This window comes from Oryza glaberrima, chromosome 10, assembly GCF_000147395.1.
Source record: "Oryza glaberrima chromosome 10, OglaRS2, whole genome shotgun sequence".
Classification (NCBI taxonomy): Eukaryota; Viridiplantae; Streptophyta; class Magnoliopsida; order Poales; family Poaceae; genus Oryza; species Oryza glaberrima.
The window spans coordinates 16,643,801-16,666,727 of NC_068335.1; the positions used below are offsets into that span (position 1 = coordinate 16,643,801).

The 22,927-nt window shown below is 40.1% G+C and overlaps 5 protein-coding genes across 7 annotated transcripts; 2 read left to right on the plus strand and 3 right to left on the minus strand.

Annotated features, from left to right (window-relative positions):
• Positions 1-1,488: 1,488 nt before the first annotated feature.
• On the plus strand, positions 1,489-2,430 carry LOC127752753 (uncharacterized). Its single transcript, XM_052278161.1, has 2 exons — positions 1,489-1,966; positions 2,057-2,430. The coding sequence occupies exons 1-2, from the start codon at positions 1,527-1,529 to the stop codon at positions 2,295-2,297; spliced, it is 681 nt and encodes a 226-aa protein (XP_052134121.1). The 5' UTR covers positions 1,489-1,526; the 3' UTR covers positions 2,298-2,430.
• Positions 2,431-2,742: 312 nt separating this feature from the next.
• LOC127752752 (RPM1 interacting protein 13-like) lies at positions 2,743-6,210 on the minus strand. Of its 3 annotated transcripts, none has more exons than XM_052278159.1 (4): positions 5,976-6,210; positions 5,119-5,721; positions 4,528-4,614; positions 2,743-4,430 (listed from the first exon to the last, which is right to left on the minus strand). In XM_052278159.1, exons 2-4 carry the CDS (start codon positions 5,491-5,493, stop codon positions 3,219-3,221), a joined length of 1,674 nt encoding a protein of 557 aa, XP_052134119.1. In that variant the 5' UTR covers positions 5,494-5,721; positions 5,976-6,210; the 3' UTR covers positions 2,743-3,218. The 3 variants fall into 3 exon arrangements, with proteins under 3 accessions (XP_052134119.1, XP_052134117.1, XP_052134120.1); XM_052278157.1 differs by having other exon boundaries at positions 5,971-6,210; XM_052278160.1 differs by lacking the exon at positions 5,976-6,210 and adding an exon at positions 5,813-5,952.
• Positions 6,211-8,881: 2,671 nt separating this feature from the next.
• Positions 8,882-11,967, plus strand: LOC127786388 (uncharacterized). The gene is made up of 7 exons (XM_052313788.1): positions 8,882-8,992; positions 9,153-9,270; positions 9,373-9,416; positions 9,586-9,696; positions 10,082-10,174; positions 10,259-10,377; positions 10,907-11,967. The coding sequence occupies exons 1-7, from the start codon at positions 8,901-8,903 to the stop codon at positions 11,032-11,034; spliced, it is 705 nt and encodes a 234-aa protein (XP_052169748.1). The 5' UTR covers positions 8,882-8,900; the 3' UTR covers positions 11,035-11,967.
• An 11-nt stretch (positions 11,968-11,978) lies between these two features.
• Positions 11,979-13,581, minus strand: LOC127786389 (54S ribosomal protein L19, mitochondrial). Its single transcript, XM_052313789.1, has 2 exons — positions 13,464-13,581; positions 11,979-12,742 (listed from the first exon to the last, which is right to left on the minus strand). The coding sequence occupies exon 2, from the start codon at positions 12,721-12,723 to the stop codon at positions 12,256-12,258; it is 468 nt and encodes a 155-aa protein (XP_052169749.1). The 5' UTR covers positions 12,724-12,742; positions 13,464-13,581; the 3' UTR covers positions 11,979-12,255.
• Positions 13,582-14,048: 467 nt separating this feature from the next.
• Positions 14,049-21,167, minus strand: LOC127786387 (pre-mRNA-processing factor 19). The gene is made up of 18 exons (XM_052313787.1): positions 20,930-21,167; positions 20,761-20,846; positions 20,579-20,650; positions 20,350-20,412; positions 19,701-19,787; positions 17,785-17,926; positions 17,578-17,696; positions 17,274-17,390; positions 16,889-16,984; positions 16,732-16,791; positions 16,461-16,535; positions 15,607-15,711; positions 15,373-15,489; positions 15,199-15,276; positions 15,024-15,120; positions 14,738-14,789; positions 14,576-14,646; positions 14,049-14,479 (listed from the first exon to the last, which is right to left on the minus strand). Exons 1-18 carry the CDS (start codon positions 20,940-20,942, stop codon positions 14,346-14,348), a joined length of 1,584 nt encoding a protein of 527 aa, XP_052169747.1. The 5' UTR covers positions 20,943-21,167; the 3' UTR covers positions 14,049-14,345.
• Between the last annotated feature and the right edge of the window lie 1,760 nt (positions 21,168-22,927).

Sequence of the window (22,927 nt, forward strand, 5' to 3'; positions counted from 1 at the left end):
ATTTAGGATTTAGTTTATTTGAATCTAGGAATGGTTCATGGTTGGACATTTTTTATGTAGGATTTGAATCAAGCCATCCAGGGTGGTTCATGGTTGAACAACTGAACTATGAAACTTGTGATTCACTGATTTGTAAAGCTTTGTAGGAGAGTTAGTATTTACAAATTACATCAGTGCACATATTTTAGAAGAGTTAAGGATAAAGACATCATCACTCATCTTCAAAATATCAAGCTCTAAATTGCAATATTTCTCACCATTTTTCAATTTTCTATGCTATATAAATTTAATATGTTTTAACAATTAATACTTTAGTACTGTTGTACTTTAATATGCTTACTACATTCAATTTATGGTCAATTCTACGAATCCATAACTTTATGAAATCATGCTTATGCCGTTATATATTATACAACTATTACACTTTGGGTTCGAAAAAAAATTATCTCTTCCAATTTCGAATACCCAAGTTGAAAATCCTAGGCCCGCCCCTGACATAGACTACCAGGTCAAGGATTGGACTTGTGATTTCTTCCCTTGGAGCTATCATTTGAAGTTCTAGAGCATTATGTTTGGTTTAACAAAACCAATCAGAAACAAAAGTCTTCAGCTCCCTGCTGAATTTAAGGACTTTCAGTTGAATGAATGGGTTGAATAACCGTTGTCAAAGTTCAGATTTTTCATAGCAAAGGTTAACAACTACAAAAATCGAGAAAATTGGCATAATACCATCGTCAAAACAGGGTTTCGCTCAAATACCACTATGCAGTTGGGATTCGCCAAAATATCATTCTCAATTGAGGGGCTTCGCCGAAACATCATTTTCTTCCAATTCTCTCTTTCCTTTCATCTTTGCTGACCAAAATGCCCCTAGTTGAATTAATTCAAGTAAAGCAAATATGTAGATTACAGACAAAGTAGTACATATCGTCCAAATATCTTGACATGCAATATATTTTTTTCTTTACACCAAATTACAGAGTATAAGACACTATCTCCTCAGCATAAATAAAAAAATAATTACGTATTTTTTATGAGAGTTTCCGTTGAGAGTGTCTTTTTTTTATGTTATGAATATAATACGATGCATACTGTGTAAGAAAAAAATAGCATGTAAAAATATTTTAGCGTATTTACTTTATAATCTACGTATTTTGATATACTTAAATTGATTCAACTAGGGCCATTTTGGTCAATAATGATGAGAGGAAAGAGAGAATTGGAAGAAAATGGCATATGGGTGAAGCCCCTCAATTGAGAATGGTATTTTGGTGAATCCCAATTGCATAGTGGTATTTGGGCGAAACCCCTTTTTGATGATGGTAAAATGTCAATTTTCTCGTTTTTTTAACGTATGACATTGTTGACTTTTGACGTAATGTTTAACCATTTGTCTTACTAAAAATTATATAAATGTTATTTATTTTGTTAGCACATATTTTATCATCAAATAAAATATAATCTTAACTTATACTTTTATATTTTTATATATTTATGCTAAATTTTTAAATAAAACAAATGGCCAAATGCTATGCGAAAAATCAACGGCATCAGCATCAAACACATTTATTTATGCCCAGTGCTGCGTCGCCACGTCATCAGCCAGCTGGCAGCCGGTCAACGTGGCTGACCAAGCGCCACCTGCAGGCTGCGGCCGACATGTCCTCTGCCACCGCCGCCGCCGGCGGCCGCTGCCGACATGTCGAGGTGCGGTCCACGACAGCAGCAGGTCGTCGGAAAGTATGCTACTATGTCTTGTTTCCGGCAAGAGATTGCAACTTCTCCGAGAGACCTATATAAAAAAAAAAGCCCAAGGCGAATCCAAACCACTGCATCGTCCATTGTCCATGGCTTCGAGCTCGTCGCCGCCGCCGCCGTGCACGGTGGCCGCCGGCGGCGGCATCGCCGTCGAGAGGAGCCCGCCGGAGTCTCGCCTGTCAGAGCTCGGCGCCAGGTCCTGGCCCAAGTATAAATCTCCCTCCGATACATCATACGCGTATTTTATACGGTGTACAAAATACACGTATTGTACCCTATATATGTACTTGTGTTGTAGGTGGGGTGGTGGTCCGGGGAGGATGGCGCTGAGCTACGGCGCGCGGCAGACGTGCTACATCGTGAGAGGGAAGGTGACGGCGACGGCGACGGCGGCGGCGTCGGCGGCGGAGGGCTCGCCGGAGAATGGGCGGCGCGTCGAGTTCGGCGCCGGCGACATCGTCGTCTTCCCCAAGGGCACACGGTGCACCTGGCACATCGCCGCCGCCGTGGACATGCACTACGCCTTCGACCCTTCCTGACAAGTGGGGCCACCAAAGACATTATTATCCCCTCTACATGCTGACTCTTAACAAAAGGAATTGTGTACTCTCCCTGTGGTTAACTGGTCATAAATGGAGTATTTGAGTTTAGAATGAGATTCGATTACACATTTAAAACTTTGGCCATCGGTTTTACATTTAAATAAGTTTATGATATTATGGCAGTACTTTTCAAAGTAACTAATAAGTATTGGAGAAAAATTATTGACGGTCACAATTTCAAAATTTTGACTTAATTTTATCAAATATTTATAGCCGGAGTAACTCATGTCATATAAATGACAAATCTCTACGATAAGAGGAAAAGGAAAGATTTTTACCTCAATGGAGGTAGAACAACGCAAGCATTGGTTTCTTCCTCCTTGCCTTGGTATTCTGCATAGCCAACTCAGCTATTTGTAACACAAATTTCACATTGCAAGGAAAGCTTAAGGCTTTTCAAGAGCAGATCACTCTTTGCCATTATCAAGCAAAAACTATACATTGCTTCGCTGGATCAGCAGTTACTAGAGCCAATCCACACCAGTGCTCAGAAGATTTTGCTTCAGTGCTATGCTACCTGAAACATGCATTCTGGCAATTGGATTATGGAGTTATGGACCATAGATATAGGATTATGGAGTTATGGCCCATAGATATATGATCAACAACAGTTTGGGAATTGAACTTCATCCCTAAAACTTCAGAGCGATAACTGCTAATCTAAGGCCTAGAAGGCCTGTATAGCCGCTACTGTAAACAAGCACCCATGGAAGGAAAAAAAAAAACATTTCTACCACTGAACCTACAGAATGTACAAGGAACATCTCTTCCTCTTCCTAGGAAGGAAGCTAACGAACCAGCTTGTCGGTGACGCCAGATTTTATTGTCCTTGGGGTTCAGAAATGCGGAGGTTGTTTGTCAGGGCTCTGCTGAATCCCAATCCTCAAACTCAAAGTCAAATAGAAGATCTAGAGAATCCGATCCTTGCGTGTCTCTCTGATGAGCAGCTTCCATTAGTAATCCGTCCGCAGTGGAACTTACTGAATTATTAAGATGGGATTCATTGGGAACAAGGCTAGGCTGGTGATTGAGGTGAGGCAAAATTTGTGTTGTTTGTGCAAGACAATTGCTGCCTATCATGCCATTGGCCACATTCTGCCCATTACAAGGCATCAAGTTCGCCAATGCCACAACAGGCTCACTGTGAAGACCTACCCCCTGGAATGTAATGGAATCAAGAGGTTGAGAAATAGTCCTGTCTGGCTGCTGAGACTCTGCAGCGCCCATATTGTAATCTGGTACCTCCAGATCAGATGCCAGACTATCAATTATGTCTTGCCAGCTTTTGCTGTAAACATCCAATGCTGGTTCAGGCAGTAATTGTGTTCTCTGAGCCGTAAGAGAAATGCACCGAGAAAATTGTGGTCCTGTACCGTGTGTTCCGTTTGAGGCAGCCTGATAGGACGACGCCGACTGATCTTGTTGCCCTTGAAGCGCTATTGGGGCACTTAGCGATCTCTGAGGGGGATTTTTCTGAACAGTACCAAACAATGTTCTTGGTGCAACTTGAGCTGGCTGGGATGCATGTGGCGAGGATGGCTGGTGCAACTGGGTATTGTTCGGAGCAGCAGAACCAAACTGGTTATCATTTAGAGTTACTATGCCTGGAGAAGTAGCCCCTACTCGTTTGAATCTTGTGCGTGATTGAGGAATCTGAATGCTGGGAGCATTGCTCATACCTCTTCCAGCCCTTGTTGCAGGAGTTGTTCTTGTTGCACTGACAGTTCTCCCTACACTCGGTGAGACTCTTACTGATGTATGTCTTGTTTGAGTTAACCCCTGGTTCACAACATTCGCAAGATGACTTTGGTTGGGAAAGTAAGTAGTCATATGCGATTGTATGAGTGAAATTTCGCACTGTGTATCTTGCTGTACAAATGACGTTGTTGTTGGGTATACGACATTCTGGCGCTTTTCTGGATGAGATGTTGGCAGACCTTTGCTCTTGAATGTATGTCTCATTGCTTTCCACTTTTTTTCCTTATCTGTAGCATGACAATGATCATAAATCTCGGTGCCCTTACCCCAATAATTGCATGGGGCTGGAGTGTCACATACAAAACAGTGGCACTGCATTTGAAAAGCAAACATGGAAATCGTGTCAAAACAAAATCTATAAGCTGCTCCTCTAGTAGATTCACTGGAGGGAAAATTATTTCTTACTTACCATGCTACAATACTTCACATGAGAAGTGGTGCTGAAGGGCAAGTTAGAACATAAATGGCGGGAATGAGGGAAGTCCCTGCATGCTACCTGTGGATAAATAGACAACTGCTAGTTAAGGAAAATAACAAAAGAAATGAATGCTACTACATGTCCACTCCACACTGTGGTTTCTGTTAAAAAGCTAGCATGAAATTTATCATTTCGTTATTACAAGTGACATGAACTAGAGGTACATGTATTCATAGACAAATAGGCAAGTATAGATGGGGAAAGAAACACATGCACTTAAATCAAACCACTTCCACGCTATCCAATGTATTTGAATCTGAATTCCACATCACTGAACAAAGGAGATCAAACTAAACTATGCAATGAGTAAATAAGCCTTCAAATGAAATCAGAACAATATAGTAATTCAAAGTTCAGATCATAACAAAATGACTTATTACGAACAGTTTCCCCCAATTACGAGAACATTTCATCTATATATACATAGCCTACAAACATAACAATTGAGCTGCTCCTATTTCATGCACAAAATGCAACAAATACAGATCAAAATTTTAGTAATAAGCAATTAAGCCAAAATACCGGGCCTTTCTCTGCGACGATCTGCAATTCATCCGAGCTGCCATCTCCCTCACTCCCCTTCTCCCCCGCGACAGCGACAACATCATCAGGATCCCCATCCAGCACCACGCAATCATCGTCGTCTTCCTCGCCGCCGCAATCGGGCTTGCCCCCCTTCTGCTGCGCCATCACCGGCGGCGCCGACAGCTCACTCATCACCTCCAGATCATCGAACTCATCCGACAAAGCCCTCTCATCCTCCTCTCTAAGAAGGTCCGCAATCCACCCGAGGGAGTCGACGGACGCCTTCTTGGTCGTCGTCGCCACCGCCACCGCCGCCGCGGCGAAGCCCTCCTCGTCGGAGCTGATGTCCACCACATCCATCGCTGACCCCATCCGCTCGGATTCCGATCGGATTAGCAAGAACCGGATCCGAGAAACCCTCCCCGGCCCAGGATGTCGCCGGCGGCCACGGATCCAGGACGAGAGGCGGCTCCCAAGAAACTCCACCAAGAACACGCCTTGCCCATCAAACGCGCAGCGCGATCTTGCGCTCCACCAGCCGCCGCCGGAAAAGATCGAATTCTGGCGCGATTTGGGGGGTGAGGAAAGCGAAGCAGCTGCCTGCAAGCCAAGAAATCGTGATGAGGGAGAAGAGCACGAAATCATCATCAGAAGTGAAGAAAAAAATAGAAAAAAAAAAAGGGGATTAAACCGCGCGCGAGTGGAAGCCAAGTCAGACTCCAAATGCTCTCCCGATTAAAGCGGCGCGAAGACTCGCAACAAAGAAGAAGAAAAAAAAAAGTCTCGAGCAAAATCGCCAACCGAATCGGCAGCAGGAGGAAGAGAAGAGAAGAGAAGCGAGCAACCAACCTCACCTCAAGAAGAAGCCCTCTTCTCCGCCATGGCCTTTTCTTCTTCTTGCTCTCGCGTCAGGAGCAGAAAGCAGGGGGAGAAGCTAACTGCTCCTGGAGGGTGGAGTACTGGAGTATGGAGAGAAGAAAGAAGAAAATACCGAGAGAAATTAATTTCTCGCGCTCAAAAACGTGGATTTTATACGTCGTCGTGCTTGGTTTTCCGATGGGCGAAAAGCCGTTGCTTTGCTTTGCTCTTTTTTTTTTTCTTTTTTTCTTTTTTTTTTACCGAGTGGAAATGGCATCGTGCATTCGTGCTCTTAGCGAGTTTAGGGTTTCCGGGTTTAGAGGGTTGGATTCATTTCCGGGATGAGCAGATGGATCCGCTTGGACTTGGCCTAATCTCAAAGTCTCGGTGCTAAACTGCTAATGAGTGGATATTGGATATTAGGCTGGATATCATCCGAGAATCCAATATAAAAGATGGTGTAGTTGCATAATCAATTAGGAGTAGTTAGAATCTAGAAAGAGTAAAGTCCATCACCGGTCCACCGTTGTATCATCCCGGTCCCTAAACTAGCAAATCGACTGTTCAGATCCTCAAACTTGATTGACTGTATTATCCCGGTCCCTAAATTTGCAGATCACTCGTTTAGATCCTCTAACTTATTCAGTTGTGTCACCCTGGTCCCTAAACTTGTATTTGAATATCATCTGGGTCAAATAGGACTGTCTAAAAACTTTATATTTAAAAATAATTCATAACTTTTTCATGTGAATTCTAATGAAGACAAACTTTATATCAAACTTATAGTCCTCGACGCGATCTACAACTTTGTAGTTGATTTTTTTTATTTTAAGTCATTTTTTGTCCCAAAATGTAATTTTAAAATTAAAATTTCAAAATATATAAACATGCAACAATATTTTGGGACCCTAAACAGTTTTAATTCAAAAACTTTTCAACTATAAAGTTGTAGGTCATGTCGAGAGCTACAATTTTGATATAAAGTTTGTCTTCATTAGAGTTCACATGAAAAAGTTATGAATTATTTTTTGATATAAAATTTTTAGACCGTCCTGTTTAGGGACCGGGGTACACAACTGAACAAGTTGGAGGACCTAAATGAGTGATCTGCAAGTTTAGGGACTGGGATGATACAGTCGAACAAGTCTGAGGACCTGAACGGTCGATTTTGCGAGTTTAGGGACCGGGATGACACAGCGGTACAAGTTTAGGGACCGATGATGGACTTTACTCATCTAGAAATGTAGGCTGCTGGTTGTACTAATAGAGAAGGATCGACGAGTTTTTGAGGGTAAGAAATTTATATTAATACAATACTTCATCTGTTCTAAAATCTACTTTACTCATTTAGAAATGTAGGCTGCTGGTTGTACTAATAGAGAAGGATCGACGAGTTTTTGAGGGTAAGAAATTTATATTAATACAATACTTTATCTGTTCTAAAATCTATTTTTTTTAGTAATCTCATCCATAGTAGTAAGATTGTTGAATTTGGTATTAAGTTGTTATATTTTAAAAACGGAGGGAGTAGAATTTATGCTTAAGTAGAAAATATTTTGATAGATTTATGAAATGACAATGATTAGGATTCAACATAAGAACATATATTTTTTTAAGAAACCATAAGAACATATTTGAGAGGGATATAATCGGTGGAGAAAATACTCTAAATAGCGCTTGAAGTATTTATATTTTAGTGTAAATTTTAAATGCCAGAAGTGTTCATATTTTAGAATGGAAGGAGTAGTGATGAAAATTCCGTGAGCTCATAGTTTGGGCACCAACCATAGTAAAAAGGAGATCATATTCGGCAACCATAGTAGCATATCATTGGTTGTAGGCTTGTAGCGGCAGCCACTCTACTGCTTTTTTATGTTTTTAGTTATTTTTTTCATCCTTAGTAGCTTTTATAAGCATCCGGTCTCTTTTTAACTCAACACAAAACGTATAATATGTTGGCCGATGAGGCTCATCCTAAATGAGGAAAATATATGATGCAAACTATACATATATACATATATTGTAAATCCGAAAACTACTTCTAGATATGTAAATGGGTGTTTAAGATTTATCCATATTATCTTGAGTAAATCTTTTTACTCTTAGATTTAATCGTAGAGAGCAAAAATTTTAGTCGGGATGACCTGAGCAAATCAAACGCAATTAGATCTATAATATATATATTTTCAGACTTTCATTTGTGTATCTTATCTTAATTTTTAGATCTGTAAAATATATTTTTGGGTTATAGAGCTATAGAGAAGTAACCAATACGTAAAGTATTTACTTTATTCCTTTATTACTTTTAAGTGAACGTGTCATTCTTTTACTTCAATGGTTTTAGTTTTATTTTCATTTTTTAGCATATACAAAAGAATTATTAGAGTGGTTTATAATTCACAGCTTAGACTTTGGTCAATAAGACAAACATGTAGTGTTGGTACTTTCTATATAAGGGATTTTGACTTTTTGCTTATATTGTTTGACCATTCGTCTTATTTAAAAACATTTAGAATTATTATTTATTTTATTTGTGACTTACTTTATTATCTAAAATACTTTAAGCACAATTTTTCTTTTTTATATTTGCACAAATTTTTGGAACAAGACGAGTGGTCAAATAGTGTAAGAAAAAGTCAAAATTCATTTCAAAAGTCAATAGTTTGTGCCAAATCAATTAAACACATGCTCGGATTATCTTTTCTTTAAAAAAATTTTAAGCACCGCTGCCAATTTTCTTTGCATTTTTTTTTAAAAAAAAATCGTGAGGAAGAAAAAAAAAACTCCTCAGCCTTTGCCTTGGTGCCGGCCGCCGCAGTGGCATTCTGCCGAACACCTCGCCGGCGCCGCCGTCTCCCCCGTATCCCGGCGACAACCCCCCCCCCCCCCCCCCTCCCCAACCCCCGGGGTCCACGGGCACAATGGTGCACAGGTTCTTCTCCTGCACGAGCGCCACCCGGCCGCCGGCGCCCGAGAACGCTGACATCACCCTCGTCTCGGGCCCTTCGTGCTGGTACGCGTCTCGTACTCTCGTCTCACAGCTCCTTTTCCACCATGAATCAAACCGAAGCTGTTTGTCGAATCCCGTGCGTTCCGTGTCCCATCCCCGATGCTGCGGCTTGGCTCACTCCGCTCTTGCTCCGATTTCGCCGCCTCTCCTGGTGCTAGAACAGCGGGAAGACGTCGCTTCTCTTCCAGTTCGCGATAAACCGCGCGACGGAGAGTGGACGAGGCGTGGTGTTCATCTGCAGGAAGGGGAGACTGGAGAATAGCCCCCCGTTCTTGTCCCAGGTGAGCGATTGTTCTCTACTCGTGCTCTGGAATCTTGGGTTACAAAATCTCACCTGCTCCTCATTTGTGAAGCTAAATCTTACTCTTATTTCTTTCTTTCAGGGTATTGATCTATCACACAGCGTGCTTCAGAGAATCCATATCAAGTATGAGATCTCTCTAGTTACATTTTATTTACTATTGATGATTTGTGAGATTTGCATGCTATTGTCAGCTAAGCTTATGGTCTGTGATCGTATTGAAATGCCTATTTGTGTTACTTCATGACAAAAAGATGGGGATTTATGCTCTAATTTATGTACTCCGTGCTTGTAGATACATTGAAGATGATGAGGGCATCAGAAAGTACTTCGCGGCATTTCATCTGCTTGGCAGCTTCCCTGCTGCAGTAATTATTGATGATTTTGCAGATTTCTTCTCAGAAAGGTGTGTTTTTAATTTTGTCTTGTCGTCCTGCTTGATCATTCTAGATTTTTTTTTTTTGGTCTCAATAATCTCAGCTGAGAATTCTGGGCACCTGTAGTTGTGATAATGATGATCCAAGTCCTTACGTGCAGAATGTTTGGTGTAGACTTCTGTTAGGTCTGTATGCTCCATTATGATATGGCTATTAGTTGTTCTACTGAATGATGCATTAGACCACCTGCTGCACAAATTTATTTTAGGGATTTTCTGATCTTTCTGAGAAAACTAGGTTTGATCTACATCATCAAAGCGAGAACTTTATACACTATAGTAATTGACTTGAATTATGTATGGTGTGCATTCCCAATTTTTGTTATGACTAGTTCTGACAATACTGAAACTATAGGAGCTGTCAGCAAAGATATGGAAATGCTAGGGCTCGGGATCTAGCAGTGGTTCGCATATTAGCTCTGTGTCAAAATGCTGTTGCGCATGCAAAGTGAGTGATAAATTCAATGCCAGATCTTTAAACTTCTGCATGTTCCTATGTTCCTGAGAATAAACATCTCAATCTCTATCCTAGCACAAAGCTCGGAGTCCCTGGGTCTTGTAATCTCTTGCTCTCTGATGTTCATCAAGGTGACACCCCAAGATCCATGTTCATTTACAAGAGGTGGATAAGTTCAATATATACAATCCAAGGTAAATCTTACAAGATATCTGATGTACAATGCCGGTTGTCATTTTATTGTTCACCCATATTTTGTTAAGTAAACCTTTTGTTTCTATTGCTATTCATCGGCTCTTTGTTTCACATTAACAGAGAACATCTTGTGCTTGCATATAATTCTTTTTAGTTTGGACATTTACTCATTGCATTTTATATCCATCTTTGAAATCTTATTTGATGAGGTACCCTCTTGGTTCATTCACTGTAGTAACAAAATATATAGATGAGATACCCTCTTGGTTTCATTCACTGCACTTACATAGATGGCATGACAGTCAAGATACTTCTCATTTTAGTTTGTATCCGTCTTAGAAAGTTTTGTTTGATGCGACTGCTATGAATACCAACTAAATTGTCCAAAACTGTAAATGACTGATTCACTTTATTTGTTTCATTTCTTTGTGCTATGTCAGTTTCTAGTCTATGATAGTTCATGGCTATCAATCTAAATCTTTTTGTTTCTTCCCGTTATGTTTGCACGATTTAATTTGGCTTCCTTAGGTGATGGGCATGGATCCTACATACTCAAGAGCATTAGCAGTTCAGATTGTGGGTCCAGGGAAGGAAGAGCAGCCAAGTACTCAATAGCACTGCAATATCTTGTGCTTGAACATATCAGCAATGGATAGATCATATTTTCTACTGTTTGGTCCCAGTACCCAAACATGTACAATCATAACCTTGGAGAAGCAGAAAAAAAGACTGTTCCAGCTAGTTTTGTATGCACGAAGAGTATCAATTTCAACTGGCACAAATGTGTTCATTGTAAACGAGAACTGCATCCTTAATTGAATGTATGTCTATTTATGAATTAGAGCCAACCCGAAAACAAGCCGCTACTGGGTGAATAGATTCTGTTCTTCTAGTTCATTTTTATCTCAGATAAAGGGCAGTCAGATTAATGTATACGAATTTGAACTTCTGGGGAATACATTCGTTTGATCTCCCAGTGAATGTTTTCTACCAAGTAATTTTTGCTCGATTTCCTTTTTTTAGAAAATAACAGAAAGTAATTTTGTTCGGTCTTCAACTCACTAGGTGAACAAAAAGTAAATTTGTTCGATTTCCTTTTCAAAAAAGAACAAAAAGTAATTTTTGCACGGTTTCTCTTCAACTCATATGAACAAAAATTAAATTTGCTTGGTTTCTCTTGAACTCACTTGGACAGCAAGATGACTTTTCAAAGAAGAACAAAAAGTAATTTTTGCTCGGTTTCTCTTCAACTCACATGAACAAAAAATAAATTTGCTCGGTTTCTCTTAAACTCACTTGGACAGCAAGATGAACAATGAATGTAAGTTGTAGAATGGAGGATTTTTATAAAAAAAAAAAAAGAAAGAAAAACCTGGAAAAACCCGACAACCTACTCATTGAGTTCTTTGTAGTAAACAGCGTGAAGATTTGGATTAAAGTTGAAACTGCAAGCACATCATAATGGGCAGTGGAAGGCAAGCTAGATGAATCTTATGACCAGATTTCCGGAAGAATCACAGATTAACTGGAAAACTATCCTGCTTATATGAGCAAATGCTGCATTACAGGTTGTTCACTCAAAGGTTCACCCAGACTTGATGAGTCCATCATCAGAGAAATCTATTATTTTCATTGTACCATCACCACATTGAACAAATTGACATCGGTGAGAACGATTTGTGGGAACTGCATGTTTCAGATCAGAATTGCAGAGAAAAAAAAGGCTGTGCTGAAGGCAATTTCAGAGGCATGGAACTCTCAAGATCTCTGCTCAATAAACCAGGACACAATTTACTTCCCCAACTAAAAATTAGTAATACACAAAATCATTGAGCAACTCACCAACTCCCCTCATGACAAAGATGGGGCCAAGCAGCTCATAGATCTTTAACAATCTCAATGCCCATGGAGTTGGCTGTGCCAATGATTGACTTGCACAGCGCCTCAAGTGACATGTGCTTGCAGTAGGGATCAGATTGCTTCAATTTCGCGATCTCGTAGACATGGCGAAGTGAAAGGGATGACACTACAGTGTGCCCTGGACGGCCGCTGGCTGTCTCAATCCCGGCTGCCTTCTTGAGGAACCATGAGACAGATGGTGACTTGACTACAAACTCGAATGTGCTGTCCTTGTAGGCAGTTAAGGTAACCTGCATAGGAGTTTCTGCCTTATACTTCTGAGTCCTGGCATTGAAATCCTTGCAGAACGCCATCAGGTTCAGCCTGTAGAAACCTAGCGCTGGACCAACTGGTGGCGCAGGGCGGGCGGCACCAGCTGGAACGATAAGGCGGATTGTTGCCAACACAGGCTTCCGTGCAACTGCATCTTTCAGAGTGGTTGCCATGCCGTAGGCTTATGAAGATCTGAACCGAAACAAGACCCTCCATCAAAACCATTAATGTTCAACAAAAACCAGCAGGAAATAACATGAAAGAGAAGTCAGAGAAATATTTGTTGATAACTCGAACGCAACATCAGACTTCTATTATACAAGGGAGTTGATTGTTGGCATTCTCCTAGAGAACTTCTCTATTATTGAATGAAAAAACTTGTCATTAATTTACACAGCTTCTAATGCCTCTCAGGAGTTAAAACTTCAGAAAGGAGTACTTTCATCGTCTCCTGTCTCCTCTATGCTGCATTATACAAGGGACTTCACTATAGAAAGGTAAATCAGCACCGAAACCCTGAAAATGATGAGCTGTTTGAAAGAAAGAAAGAAAGAAAGCTACAAACTATCCTTATTTTAGCACTTCAATTATATATTCATATCAATTCTCTTAAGGCACAGCGGTTTCAGAGTTCCTTACCAATCTATCTCTTAAGGACATAGCGGTTTCAACCATACCCATTTCCACAAGAATCACAGATTATCACTTCAATCTATTTGATACGGAGCACAGAAGGAAAAACATCACAGAAAAAAAAGCGCAATCAACCAACCCGATCCCCTCCACACCCTCTACGCCCTAAACCACCAGAGTAACTAGAACCAACGAGGAGAGAGGGAGAGCACCACGAGCTAATCCGACCTAGGTGAAGACGGGAAGGGGGGCTGCTATGTGAGAGGGGAGCGAGTGGTACCTCCGGTACGACGGCGGCGGCGGCGGCGCTCCGGGACGGCGGCGGCGGAGGATCCTCCGGGATGGATCGAATCGACTTGTTGTGTGTCTGTGAGTGGGATGGCTGCGCCTCTCTCTTTGTTAGGGTTTTAGTTGAGGCCCACACGAGGCCCATTACTGATCCACTCGACAATTTCAGCCCATGCCAGAACATATTTCATCCACCATCCGATTTATATCCAACGGCCATAGTTTGATCTTTGAATTAAAATTTGATCACATATAAGGATTTACCTTCCTGGCCCACATTTCATTGAGCTTGTATGACCCCACATGTTAGTGGCACGGGAGAGTCCTCATTATTCTTTTGTTTGAAATTGAGGATTTACCCTCCTTGCCCACATTTCAGTGAGCTTATGTGACCACGCTTGTCGGTGGCACGGAAAGGTCCTCAATATACTTAGTCTGCCTTGATGTACTGTTCAAGGTAATTCGGATGCTGCCAGATTTCTCAGATTAGACGACTAATTAGTTAACCATCAAACCATTCCTTAATATCGCGCCAGCAACTTTGAGAAATGAATAAACGAGCGTTAGTGCATGGACATTACGTAACCACAAATTTAAACACATTCTAGATTTCATTGGCATGTCCGCAAGTCGAGCACTTCAGCATTGTATTCATCTCCAAAACAAACCGTATCCTCATTAGGAAGTTAGTAAGGCCTACAAATACAATAACAATGTCATTTGTTTACATCGACCAAAGCCCACCAAATTGCTCCTGCAAGGAACCTCTCGTCTCCCGTTGTTATGTGCCTCCAATCTCAGCCAGCTCATCCACCGTCAAAACACACAAACAGGGAGCAATTTACGCAGGCCAAATGAAGTACAATTGGTTTCATCACTCCTCCGATGGCTTTGCGTCGTCCATTTGATCATCTTCTCCCGGAAGCCCAAATATCCGTAGGTTACGATCCATAGAACCTACGGCAATGTACTTCGCATCGGTGCCAAACTTGACGTTTGTCACTTTCCCTGAGAAAAGTGTACGCCACAGAAACCAAATTAGTTAAGTGCAAGCACAGATGCCAATCACGAACCGAGAATGTGGGCCATAAGAAAGGGACGAACCTGTGCCTGACAAATCTGGTAAGGTCTTGACAAGATTCCATTCAAGCTTAACATTTGCTACTTGGTAAACCCTGAAGGCCAAACAGAGGAGGTATCAAATATAAAAGTTTACGGTATAACATTTGCACCAAAAGGTCAGACTTGCAGGTTTTGAGAAAATACCTTGTATCTGAACCACCAACAGCTAGATAACTTCCGCTAAAGTCAAATTCCACTGTAAGATAAACAAAAAAACATTCATGCATCATATGATTAATGGAACTCCAGTACAAATAACAAAAATGGAATGAGATGTCCTTCCAGCTACAATCAAAATCCTAGAAAGCAAGATATATCTAGGGTGAATGATCAACATAATCTCGCTTGTTGGCTATATCTATACACACATTGAAGCACATGCACCATTCACAATTTACTGTGAGTGTGGAGCATGTGCAAAGTTCCTTACCAGAATTTGTTGGCGTGTCTGAGTCATAAGGTGATATCGTCCTAAAGTTTCTTAATTTTCGAAGATCCCAAAGCTTGACTCCATCGAGAGCAGCAGTCTGTACAGTGATGATAAATATATCAGAATAAAAAAGAAATTCAACATTTTGCAGATTGCACTATGGAGAGATTCATACCGCAAGGAAGTAACCATTTTCAGAGAAGGACATAGCAGTCACTGGTCCAACATGCCCCTCAAACTTTGCAACATTTGACTAGAGAAAAAAGATGATTGTTAGCAAGGTATTTCAAGAGCAGAAATGCATGAACACCTGAAAAAAGAACTTGAATGAGTTGCCGGAGTATCACACCTGCGTCTTCACATCCCAAATTTTGACAACAGCTTCAGTGGTCCCTGTCCCCAGGATAAGACCATCTGGGTGGAAAGATGCAGATGTATATCCCTCTTGTCCTGAAGACTCGCCAACCTGAGTAAAGAAAAGGTATTCATTAACTCATAAACATCTTGGGAGCTAACAGACAAAGCATGTATAAGTACATGGATGAATGGGAGCAGGTTACATGAGAAAGATAATGGAGTAAACCTGTGTGAGGCAAGATCCTGATGGAATATCGTAGAAGCACCAAGTATTATCCTTGGAAGCAGTCACAAAGTACTTCTGAGTCGCATGGACTGTAACAGCTTCAACCTGACAGATTTTTGTAAAACAAATAAGTTTGAAACAATAGAATTTGAATTGAAACATTTTATATTACCAATTGAAGTATTACAATATAAAATATGGTAAAAGTTGCCCTGTTTGATTTATATTACTGAGTTATTACCATGGATTATCTATATAAATTAAATATTTTGAAAAATAAACTCAATAAATAGCTTAAAATAAGTTATCTAAGAAATGCAGCAAAAGAATTTTTTTTGAGAAGATGTATTTTCCAAAGTATATAGCAAATAATCCATTTCAATAATCCAGTGCAGAGAATAATCTGTAAAGAACAAGGGCCTTAAGGGCAATGATGGGGCATGTTCACATGTTTTGTAACTGTGAAGAGGGCCTTTAAGGACAATGGTGGGGCATTTTCACATGTTTTGTAACTGTGAAACATGAATGGACCAGAGTAGCTAACGGTACAAATGGTAAAGAAAATTTGATGAAAGAACTGCATTTGCAGTATGACTTGAGTTTTGAGTATCATAGCTCAACATGCCAAAATGTGTTATAATCATATTTGTGACAAATCCTTGATAGATAGAAATTTCATAAATATTTTCAATTTTACTGTAACAGAAATTTAGAAGCCACAGAAAGGAAATATGACTGTATGCATGCAAGAAGAATACCAGCTATCCAGCAATCTGTAATTCCAATATCCAAAAACATAAAAGGGCAAAGAATGTGAAGTTATTTTGCAGAAGAATATCCACGCAATTGCTAACCTCAGCAGTGTGATCTTTCAATGTATGGATGCAATTGTAATTTCCCTCCTCGCTTCCTTGCCAAATTTTAACAGTCTGCATAATTTGCAAACAACTCAGTGAAGAATAAACAGCACAACCTAATCATCAGATAGTCGGACCAGTGACTGCAAACATGCTCAACCTAATCAAGTACTGCAGGAAATGATGCAATCAATTTTACTAGCAAAATCAAAACTTGATTATTGCATCAAATTTATGTGACTAATTAATCTATCAGAGAATGGCATACCTTATCTGCTGATCCAGTTACAAAGAGCTCATCCCGAGGAACAAATTTCAAACTGGTTATCTATATATATGAAGGTTCCAATGTTAACATAAATTTTAGAGATAGATTAAAAATCAATTGAGTGCATCTAAATCATCAAAATAAAATGAGGGAAAACCTTCTTTGAGTGACCAGTAAGTGTGCACAAGATTTGACCGGATGGCCTGTCAAAAAGCACTGCGTTTGTATCAATGCCACCAGTTGCAATAATGTCCTGTTAATCCAGAATAAGAACAAAGTAAAATAATTAAGTATTTAAATCACCGTTTGCCATCAAATTATCAACATTAAATCCAAGACGAATCAAACAGATAACAAAATAAAACAAACTACATGTGAACCAAGCTTTTCAGGAGAGCATCATGTTGCAGGTACAAATAGAAGTATTAGTGATATAATTATTCAATTAATGTGAAATCTTACACCTAATTGAACTGAAAAGGATAAGACCACAGAGTATATGATATTCAAAGCAAGGTACACTAAAAACATAAAAGACAGACCTTTGAAGGATGAATATCCATAGATAAGATGCCTGGTTTGTTTGTCTTGTGAAGTGGATGACTGGAGATCTGGGTATATCTCTCAATTGCATCAATTGATGCCAAAGTTGGAGGAACCTGTGAGAAAATGTAGAGAACTGTTATCTCATTTCAAAAGTAAGGTGTAAAGATGGCAACAAACACTGAGAAATAATGTCCTGGCGAGATGAGCTAGCATTCTTGAGATAATCTTAACTATTGGATAAAAACATTAATGCATGTTTTAGACCTTGTTTGTAGCATAACTATGAATACAGATATGTACCTGTCGTTTCTTACGATGCGCAGAGAGCATGGTATTACACTCTGTTAGTTCATCAATCATCACAGGGTTGATACCAGGACGAATCTTCTTCCCGTCTGGTCCAACTTCATCTTCAAATGCTGAATCCAACAATGCAGAACTATGAGAAGGCTGAAATTATATGTAGAAATTTACTTCAACAACTTCAAACAGTCAGAAAGTAGGTACCTCTTTTCCCGTTGGAGACAACAGCTGTAGGTGCAGCTCCTGCCATCGATGCAGGAATCTGTCTCTCAGCTTGAGCCAAAAGTGCTCTGGCTTCATCTCGTTCTTTCTTTAATCTAGCTATAACACGGCAGGCAGCATCATGCTGGAAAAGGGACATAAAACAACTAAACAGATCAGATTACAGGATAATGAATGTTCTTAAAAGCAAAAGTGTTAACTAAAAGAGCATTTCATTAAAACGGTATTCAGCATTTAACCCATAATAGAGCTGTTTAATCAAGCGCTGAAAAAAAAATGTAGCTGTAAAGACAAGCAATGCCTTAACAAAGCTTGGTACTTCAGACCTTTTCCTCAATAACTTACAAGTAGTTTTTTAACATATCAACTTGCAGTAATAATACTTCATTGGCCCTGTTTGGATCCAAGGGATATTTTTTAGCCCTCCCTCCAATAGCCCAAATAGCCCAAAAAGATCCAAAAGGGTGAGCTATTTGAGGGCTATTTGGAAATAACCCACCCAAAAAAAACTATCCCACCCAAGGGGTGCTAATTGGGGCTATTTCGGGTGGGGCCCACTGAAAAAGTGTCTTCTCTCTATCTCTCTCCATGGGAAGCTACATTAAAGGCCAAATAGCTCTCAAAATAACCCTTTGATCCAAACAACTTAGGGCTATTTTATTGGAGGGCTATTTCCTTGTGCTAAAAAATAGCTCTCAAAATAACTCTTGGCTAGTTCTCCAAACAGGGCTATTGTTTTCAAGCTCAAACCAGACTGCCTAGTGCAAAAAAAAAAAGCAGTAATAATACTTTATTGTTTTCAAGCTCAAACCAGACTGCCTAGAGCAAAAAAACAACCTAAATATCACCAGTTATATGGTATGCACAAGAACCCAGAACAGCATCACACATTTCTAGACTGGTCAGTGAATGATTGATTTTATAAGCATTTTTTCTTCAGCTTATGAAAATATAAATTGCAGTACAACTCGAACAGGAGCAGGAACAAGGATAGATATTTAACAGTCAACTTAACAATGCCCGTACAAAACTAGTGGTCATTTGCAGATTAGCGAACTTTAGTTGGATGGGTAAACAGATCAGGGCTAACATTGTTGCCCACTTCACCACAGGATTAGTGCCAGGAAATAAGCCAACAACTATACCTTGTACATATGCACAACAAGAAGCATAGAAGGAAAAATAATCTGTAAATCATCATTAGCCATCTTCGGTACTATAAGTGAAAAGGAACAAGCACCAGCAGGATAAAAAAAAAGACAAATGTCAAATACAAAAAAAGAAGAAGAAGAAAGACGATACTCCCTCCGTCCCAAAATATAAGGTTTTCTAGAGCTTTTGAGGGAGATTAAGAAAGTAGGTGGAATTTAATGAGGTATGGCTGTAATTAGTGGTTATGAGGAAGTATGTGGAGATATTAAATGAGAGATGGTTGTGTGATTGGTTGAGATGAAGGAATAGGTGAAGTTGCTATATTTTGGATGGAGGGGGTAGTTTATCAAGAGTCAAAAGAGTGACTCAAGATTGGGAATCAACAGTGCTGATTACAGGGATAAATTCATCTAGAATCAAGAGTCAAGTAGCATTTCTAAATAAAAATTCGAATTTTTATTATGTAAGGACGTTCAACATCCTACTGCATCTGCTCTAACCATACACAAATACAAAATGGCCACCAGAGTTCCTAAAAGAGAGCACTGTTCCATAGCAATCTAACATGCCCCAACAATAGACCTATGGAAAAGCTCAAAATCCTCTGAGCAGATCCTTCATCAGCTAAAGCTGCTAGCATATGTAGAACTATAATAACATGCATAGTTTGTCAAAAGAAAAGGGAAGATTTTGTACTTAACATGATACAATATGTAATAGAAATTCTGCATAGGTAAAAGACATACCTGATATAGCGCATGACTAAGTTCTTGTCTTGCTGTATGAAGCTGCTGCTCCAAAGCAAAACTAGAAAGCATGATAGCATCCCACTCCTGTAAAAGCCATGGTATTGTTCTAGTGAGAGCTAGGGTGAATCATGATGGGTTCTCACAAGACATTTTTAGTTCCATGATTATTTGTGGCAAAATCAAGGCACTGTACTATATTACTCTTCATAATAGTTACATGAGATCATTTAAACTGAGGGTGATGCAAATTTTAGGAAACAAAGACCAGAAATTTAACTCTACCACAGAATCTCTGAATCTGCTTTAAACATAACCAATGAGCAGGCAGTTTGCCAAGCTCCAATTATGAAGATTAGTTTACTCCCTCTAGTAACCTGACTATGCTTGGAAACAGCGCATTAAGTTCTGTCAAACTGCCTGGTGTGCAATGGAGAAAGACACTTAACACTGAATCATTCCCAATTATTATGCAACGTGTTTATCTTTAATTCAAACATAAGATAAAAAGTACTTTTCAGGTACAGTTTTAAATTAACAAACTATACATTTAATAAACAAAACAATGTGAGAACTATTATCAAAGAAAAAGAATCAGATCTTCACTGTCTATAACACAGATAACTATGAAGTTAGTGGAACCACTTACATTTTGGAACATCCCCAGGAGTCCGGGAATGCTTGCAGCCTGCAATTGTCTGGGCTTCACAACCTGCAAATAGTATAACATGATTGAGGCCTTGAGGATTATGCAAGTTTTTCAGCTAAAAGGTATAGCACCATCAGTCACTTGTACAAAACATAGGTAAATCCACGCCACACGCTGCTGAAGCCTGCCACTCCACAATAATTTTCTCAGCATTCCAGCGAAGCCTTACCTTGTTGGTCTTCACCGCCACGATGTCGTCCATGGTGAGCTCCTCCTTGGTGACTGGGCACTTCCCATGGTCCTGCGCCATGGCCACGACCATGACCACCACAAGAAACATCAGCTCAAAGCACGACACACAAATGCGACGCGAGATCTAAACCCACGGAAGCTATAATAACCCTAACCGACCTCGATGTAGCGCTCGACGAGCCGCCGCTCGAAGAGCAGCCCGGACTTCTTCGACACCACCGGCTCATCCGGCACCTCGCCGGAGACTTCACAACAGGCGGAGGCCACAAATCAGCGCACGCACGGAGAGAACAGCTAGGGTTTCGGAGAGACAGTGAGAGAAGCTTACTTGCGCAGATCATGGCTGCGGCGGCGGCGGCGACGGAGAGTGGAGGAGGGGATTAGCGCGCGCGCGCCCACCGAGGCTGCTCCTCCCAGGCAGCTCTCTCTCTCTCCGGCAGTGGTGGTGGCGGCGGCGCCGGCGGCGGCGGGGGGGAGCGGAGCAGGTTTAGCCGGCTAGGGTTTTAATCCGAAGCGGGGGCGAAAATCTCGTCGCTTGTGCGGCTCCTCCTTCCGCCGTGGTCCACTCGCGGTGCCTGAAATCGGTCGCGCAAGTTGAACCGTTTCCATTGGGTGATTGGGCTTTAACTGCGTGGGCCGGCTAAGTTTGGTGGGCCGCATTTTGGGCCCTGGAAAATACTTCGTGGGCTATAGATGTTGTAGGCTTGTGAAATATCTGGCCGAACACGGCTACGTAGGCGGTACCTACGAAACCGTTTCTCAGCTTCTCCCCTCCTCTACCTCACGCACGGTTCTCAATTTGCTAAAGACAGTTGATTTCCCGCGCTTTGATGTGGAAATTAATTTTTAATATATATTTTTTCACTACAATCAAGCTAGGGGTAAAAAAAAACAAATGAAATACCAAGGCTTATCAGTTTTTATCATGAAACAAACAAATAAAACTCACACTTTAATTGATAAGTTTATGTTAAATATCATAAGAATGATAGATAGATTTGTAAAAATATTGTGGAAATGATGTGAGGGGTGATGATTGGATTTGTACTATACATAATGATTTGTAGAATTAAATAGATTGTAGATGATGTTGCATGCTTGAATGAGATTGAGTATGTAATTATTGCTAGTGGGTGATAATGTGGCATGGTTGCATATTAAACATTAGAGATAGTGGGTTGTAACTTTATAGAGAGTATAGATTGTGTTTTTTCAAAAAAAAAATATATGGAAAAATTATTGAAATACTAATACTTAGTTAATCATGCACTAATGAGTCACATTGTTTTATATACGAGAGGGATTAGTTTTCATCCCAAACTACCGAACACAGCCAAAAATCTTCAAGGAGTATCATCGTACAGGCTTGACGGGAATCCTATCTTACTATAAAGTTATCCCCCACTAACTCCATAACCTTAACATGCAAAGATGCCACATCATCATCCACTAATTAACAAGATGCCACATCATCATCCACTAACAATCATCACATTTAAACATCATGCAAATATGCTATATCTTTATAGTTTTTATAATTTAAGAGCTTTTCAAATACAAAAATATTAAATTATCATCCAATATAATTCACATAATGTTTCAATGTATATATTTATTATGTTTTATGATATCCTATATACTTATATAGTTCATCCTCACTTAGTGCTTAAATGATTAATCTATGGTCCAAATTATCTTCTCCTTTTTTCCTCTAATTAAGTCATATCACATCAATTGGTTTTAGCCTTTAGATAATTAATCTACGGTCCAAACTATCTCCCTACTTTTCTTCTTCCATAAAGTCATACCACCTTACTTTTTACGTTTGAATCACCATTCTACATACTATTTAAATTTAAATTATCATAAACCACATTAATTCACTTAATCTGATATTATCTAGCTATTTTACATGTTATTTTTTTATTATTATCATACTAAATTCTCGTAGAAATGCGCGGGGTTTCACCTAGTGATGGTAATAAATGGGACACCATGCATCCCGACTCCCTGCATCTCGCCCTGTCGATGCCAATACATCGACACCTCACGGCATGACCCACCCCTAAAAGCGCAAAGTCGCAACTGATCCTGTGCATCCATGTTGACATGTACACGGCCCCTCTCTCACAGCTGAAACCTGAACCGCATCGCCATCCTGATATCTAGGCTTCACGAGATCTAGTGCCTTTTGGAGCTAAAGTCCAACCAAACAGTTTCAGCTCTATATAAAGTGGAGCTAGATGGAACATTCTCACAAAAACAAAACAAGATGTGAAACTGAATTTAAGCTGCTCCATGAATTTACTCTGTACCCAACCACTTA

What these genes read in the sequence shown, in the direction of transcription:
- LOC127752753 (XM_052278161.1), top strand. Translation starts at nt 1,527, where the DNA reads ATGCTATGCGAAAAATCAACGGCATCAGCATCAAACACATTTATTTAT. An exon ending in GGCGCCAGGTCCTGGCCCAA is followed by an intron (nt 1,967 to 2,056) that starts GTATAAATCTCC and finishes CTTGTGTTGTAG; the next exon opens with GTGGGGTGGTGGTCCGGGGA.
- LOC127752752 (XM_052278159.1), bottom strand. Translation starts at nt 5,493, where the DNA reads ATGGGGTCAGCGATGGATGTGGTGGACATCAGCTCCGACGAGGAGGGC. An exon ending in TCGTCGCAGAGAAAGGCCCG is followed by an intron (nt 4,615 to 5,118) that starts GTATTTTGGCTT and finishes ATTTATCCACAG; the next exon opens with GTAGCATGCAGGGACTTCCC. An exon ending in ATGTGAAGTATTGTAGCATG is followed by an intron (nt 4,431 to 4,527) that starts GTAAGTAAGAAA and finishes TTTCAAATGCAG; the next exon opens with TGCCACTGTTTTGTATGTGA.
- LOC127786388 (XM_052313788.1), top strand. Translation starts at nt 8,901, where the DNA reads ATGGTGCACAGGTTCTTCTCCTGCACGAGCGCCACCCGGCCGCCGGCG. An exon ending in CTTCAGAGAATCCATATCAA is followed by an intron (nt 9,417 to 9,585) that starts GTATGAGATCTC and finishes CCGTGCTTGTAG; the next exon opens with ATACATTGAAGATGATGAGG. An exon ending in TTCAATATATACAATCCAAG is followed by an intron (nt 10,378 to 10,906) that starts GTAAATCTTACA and finishes TGGCTTCCTTAG; the next exon opens with GTGATGGGCATGGATCCTAC.
- LOC127786389 (XM_052313789.1), bottom strand. Translation starts at nt 12,723, where the DNA reads ATGGCAACCACTCTGAAAGATGCAGTTGCACGGAAGCCTGTGTTGGCA.
- LOC127786387 (XM_052313787.1), bottom strand. An exon ending in AAAATGGTTACTTCCTTGCG is followed by an intron (nt 15,121 to 15,198) that starts GTATGAATCTCT and finishes ATCACTGTACAG; the next exon opens with ACTGCTGCTCTCGATGGAGT. An exon ending in GTTGGTGGTTCAGATACAAG is followed by an intron (nt 14,647 to 14,737) that starts GTATTTTCTCAA and finishes TTTGGCCTTCAG; the next exon opens with GGTTTACCAAGTAGCAAATG.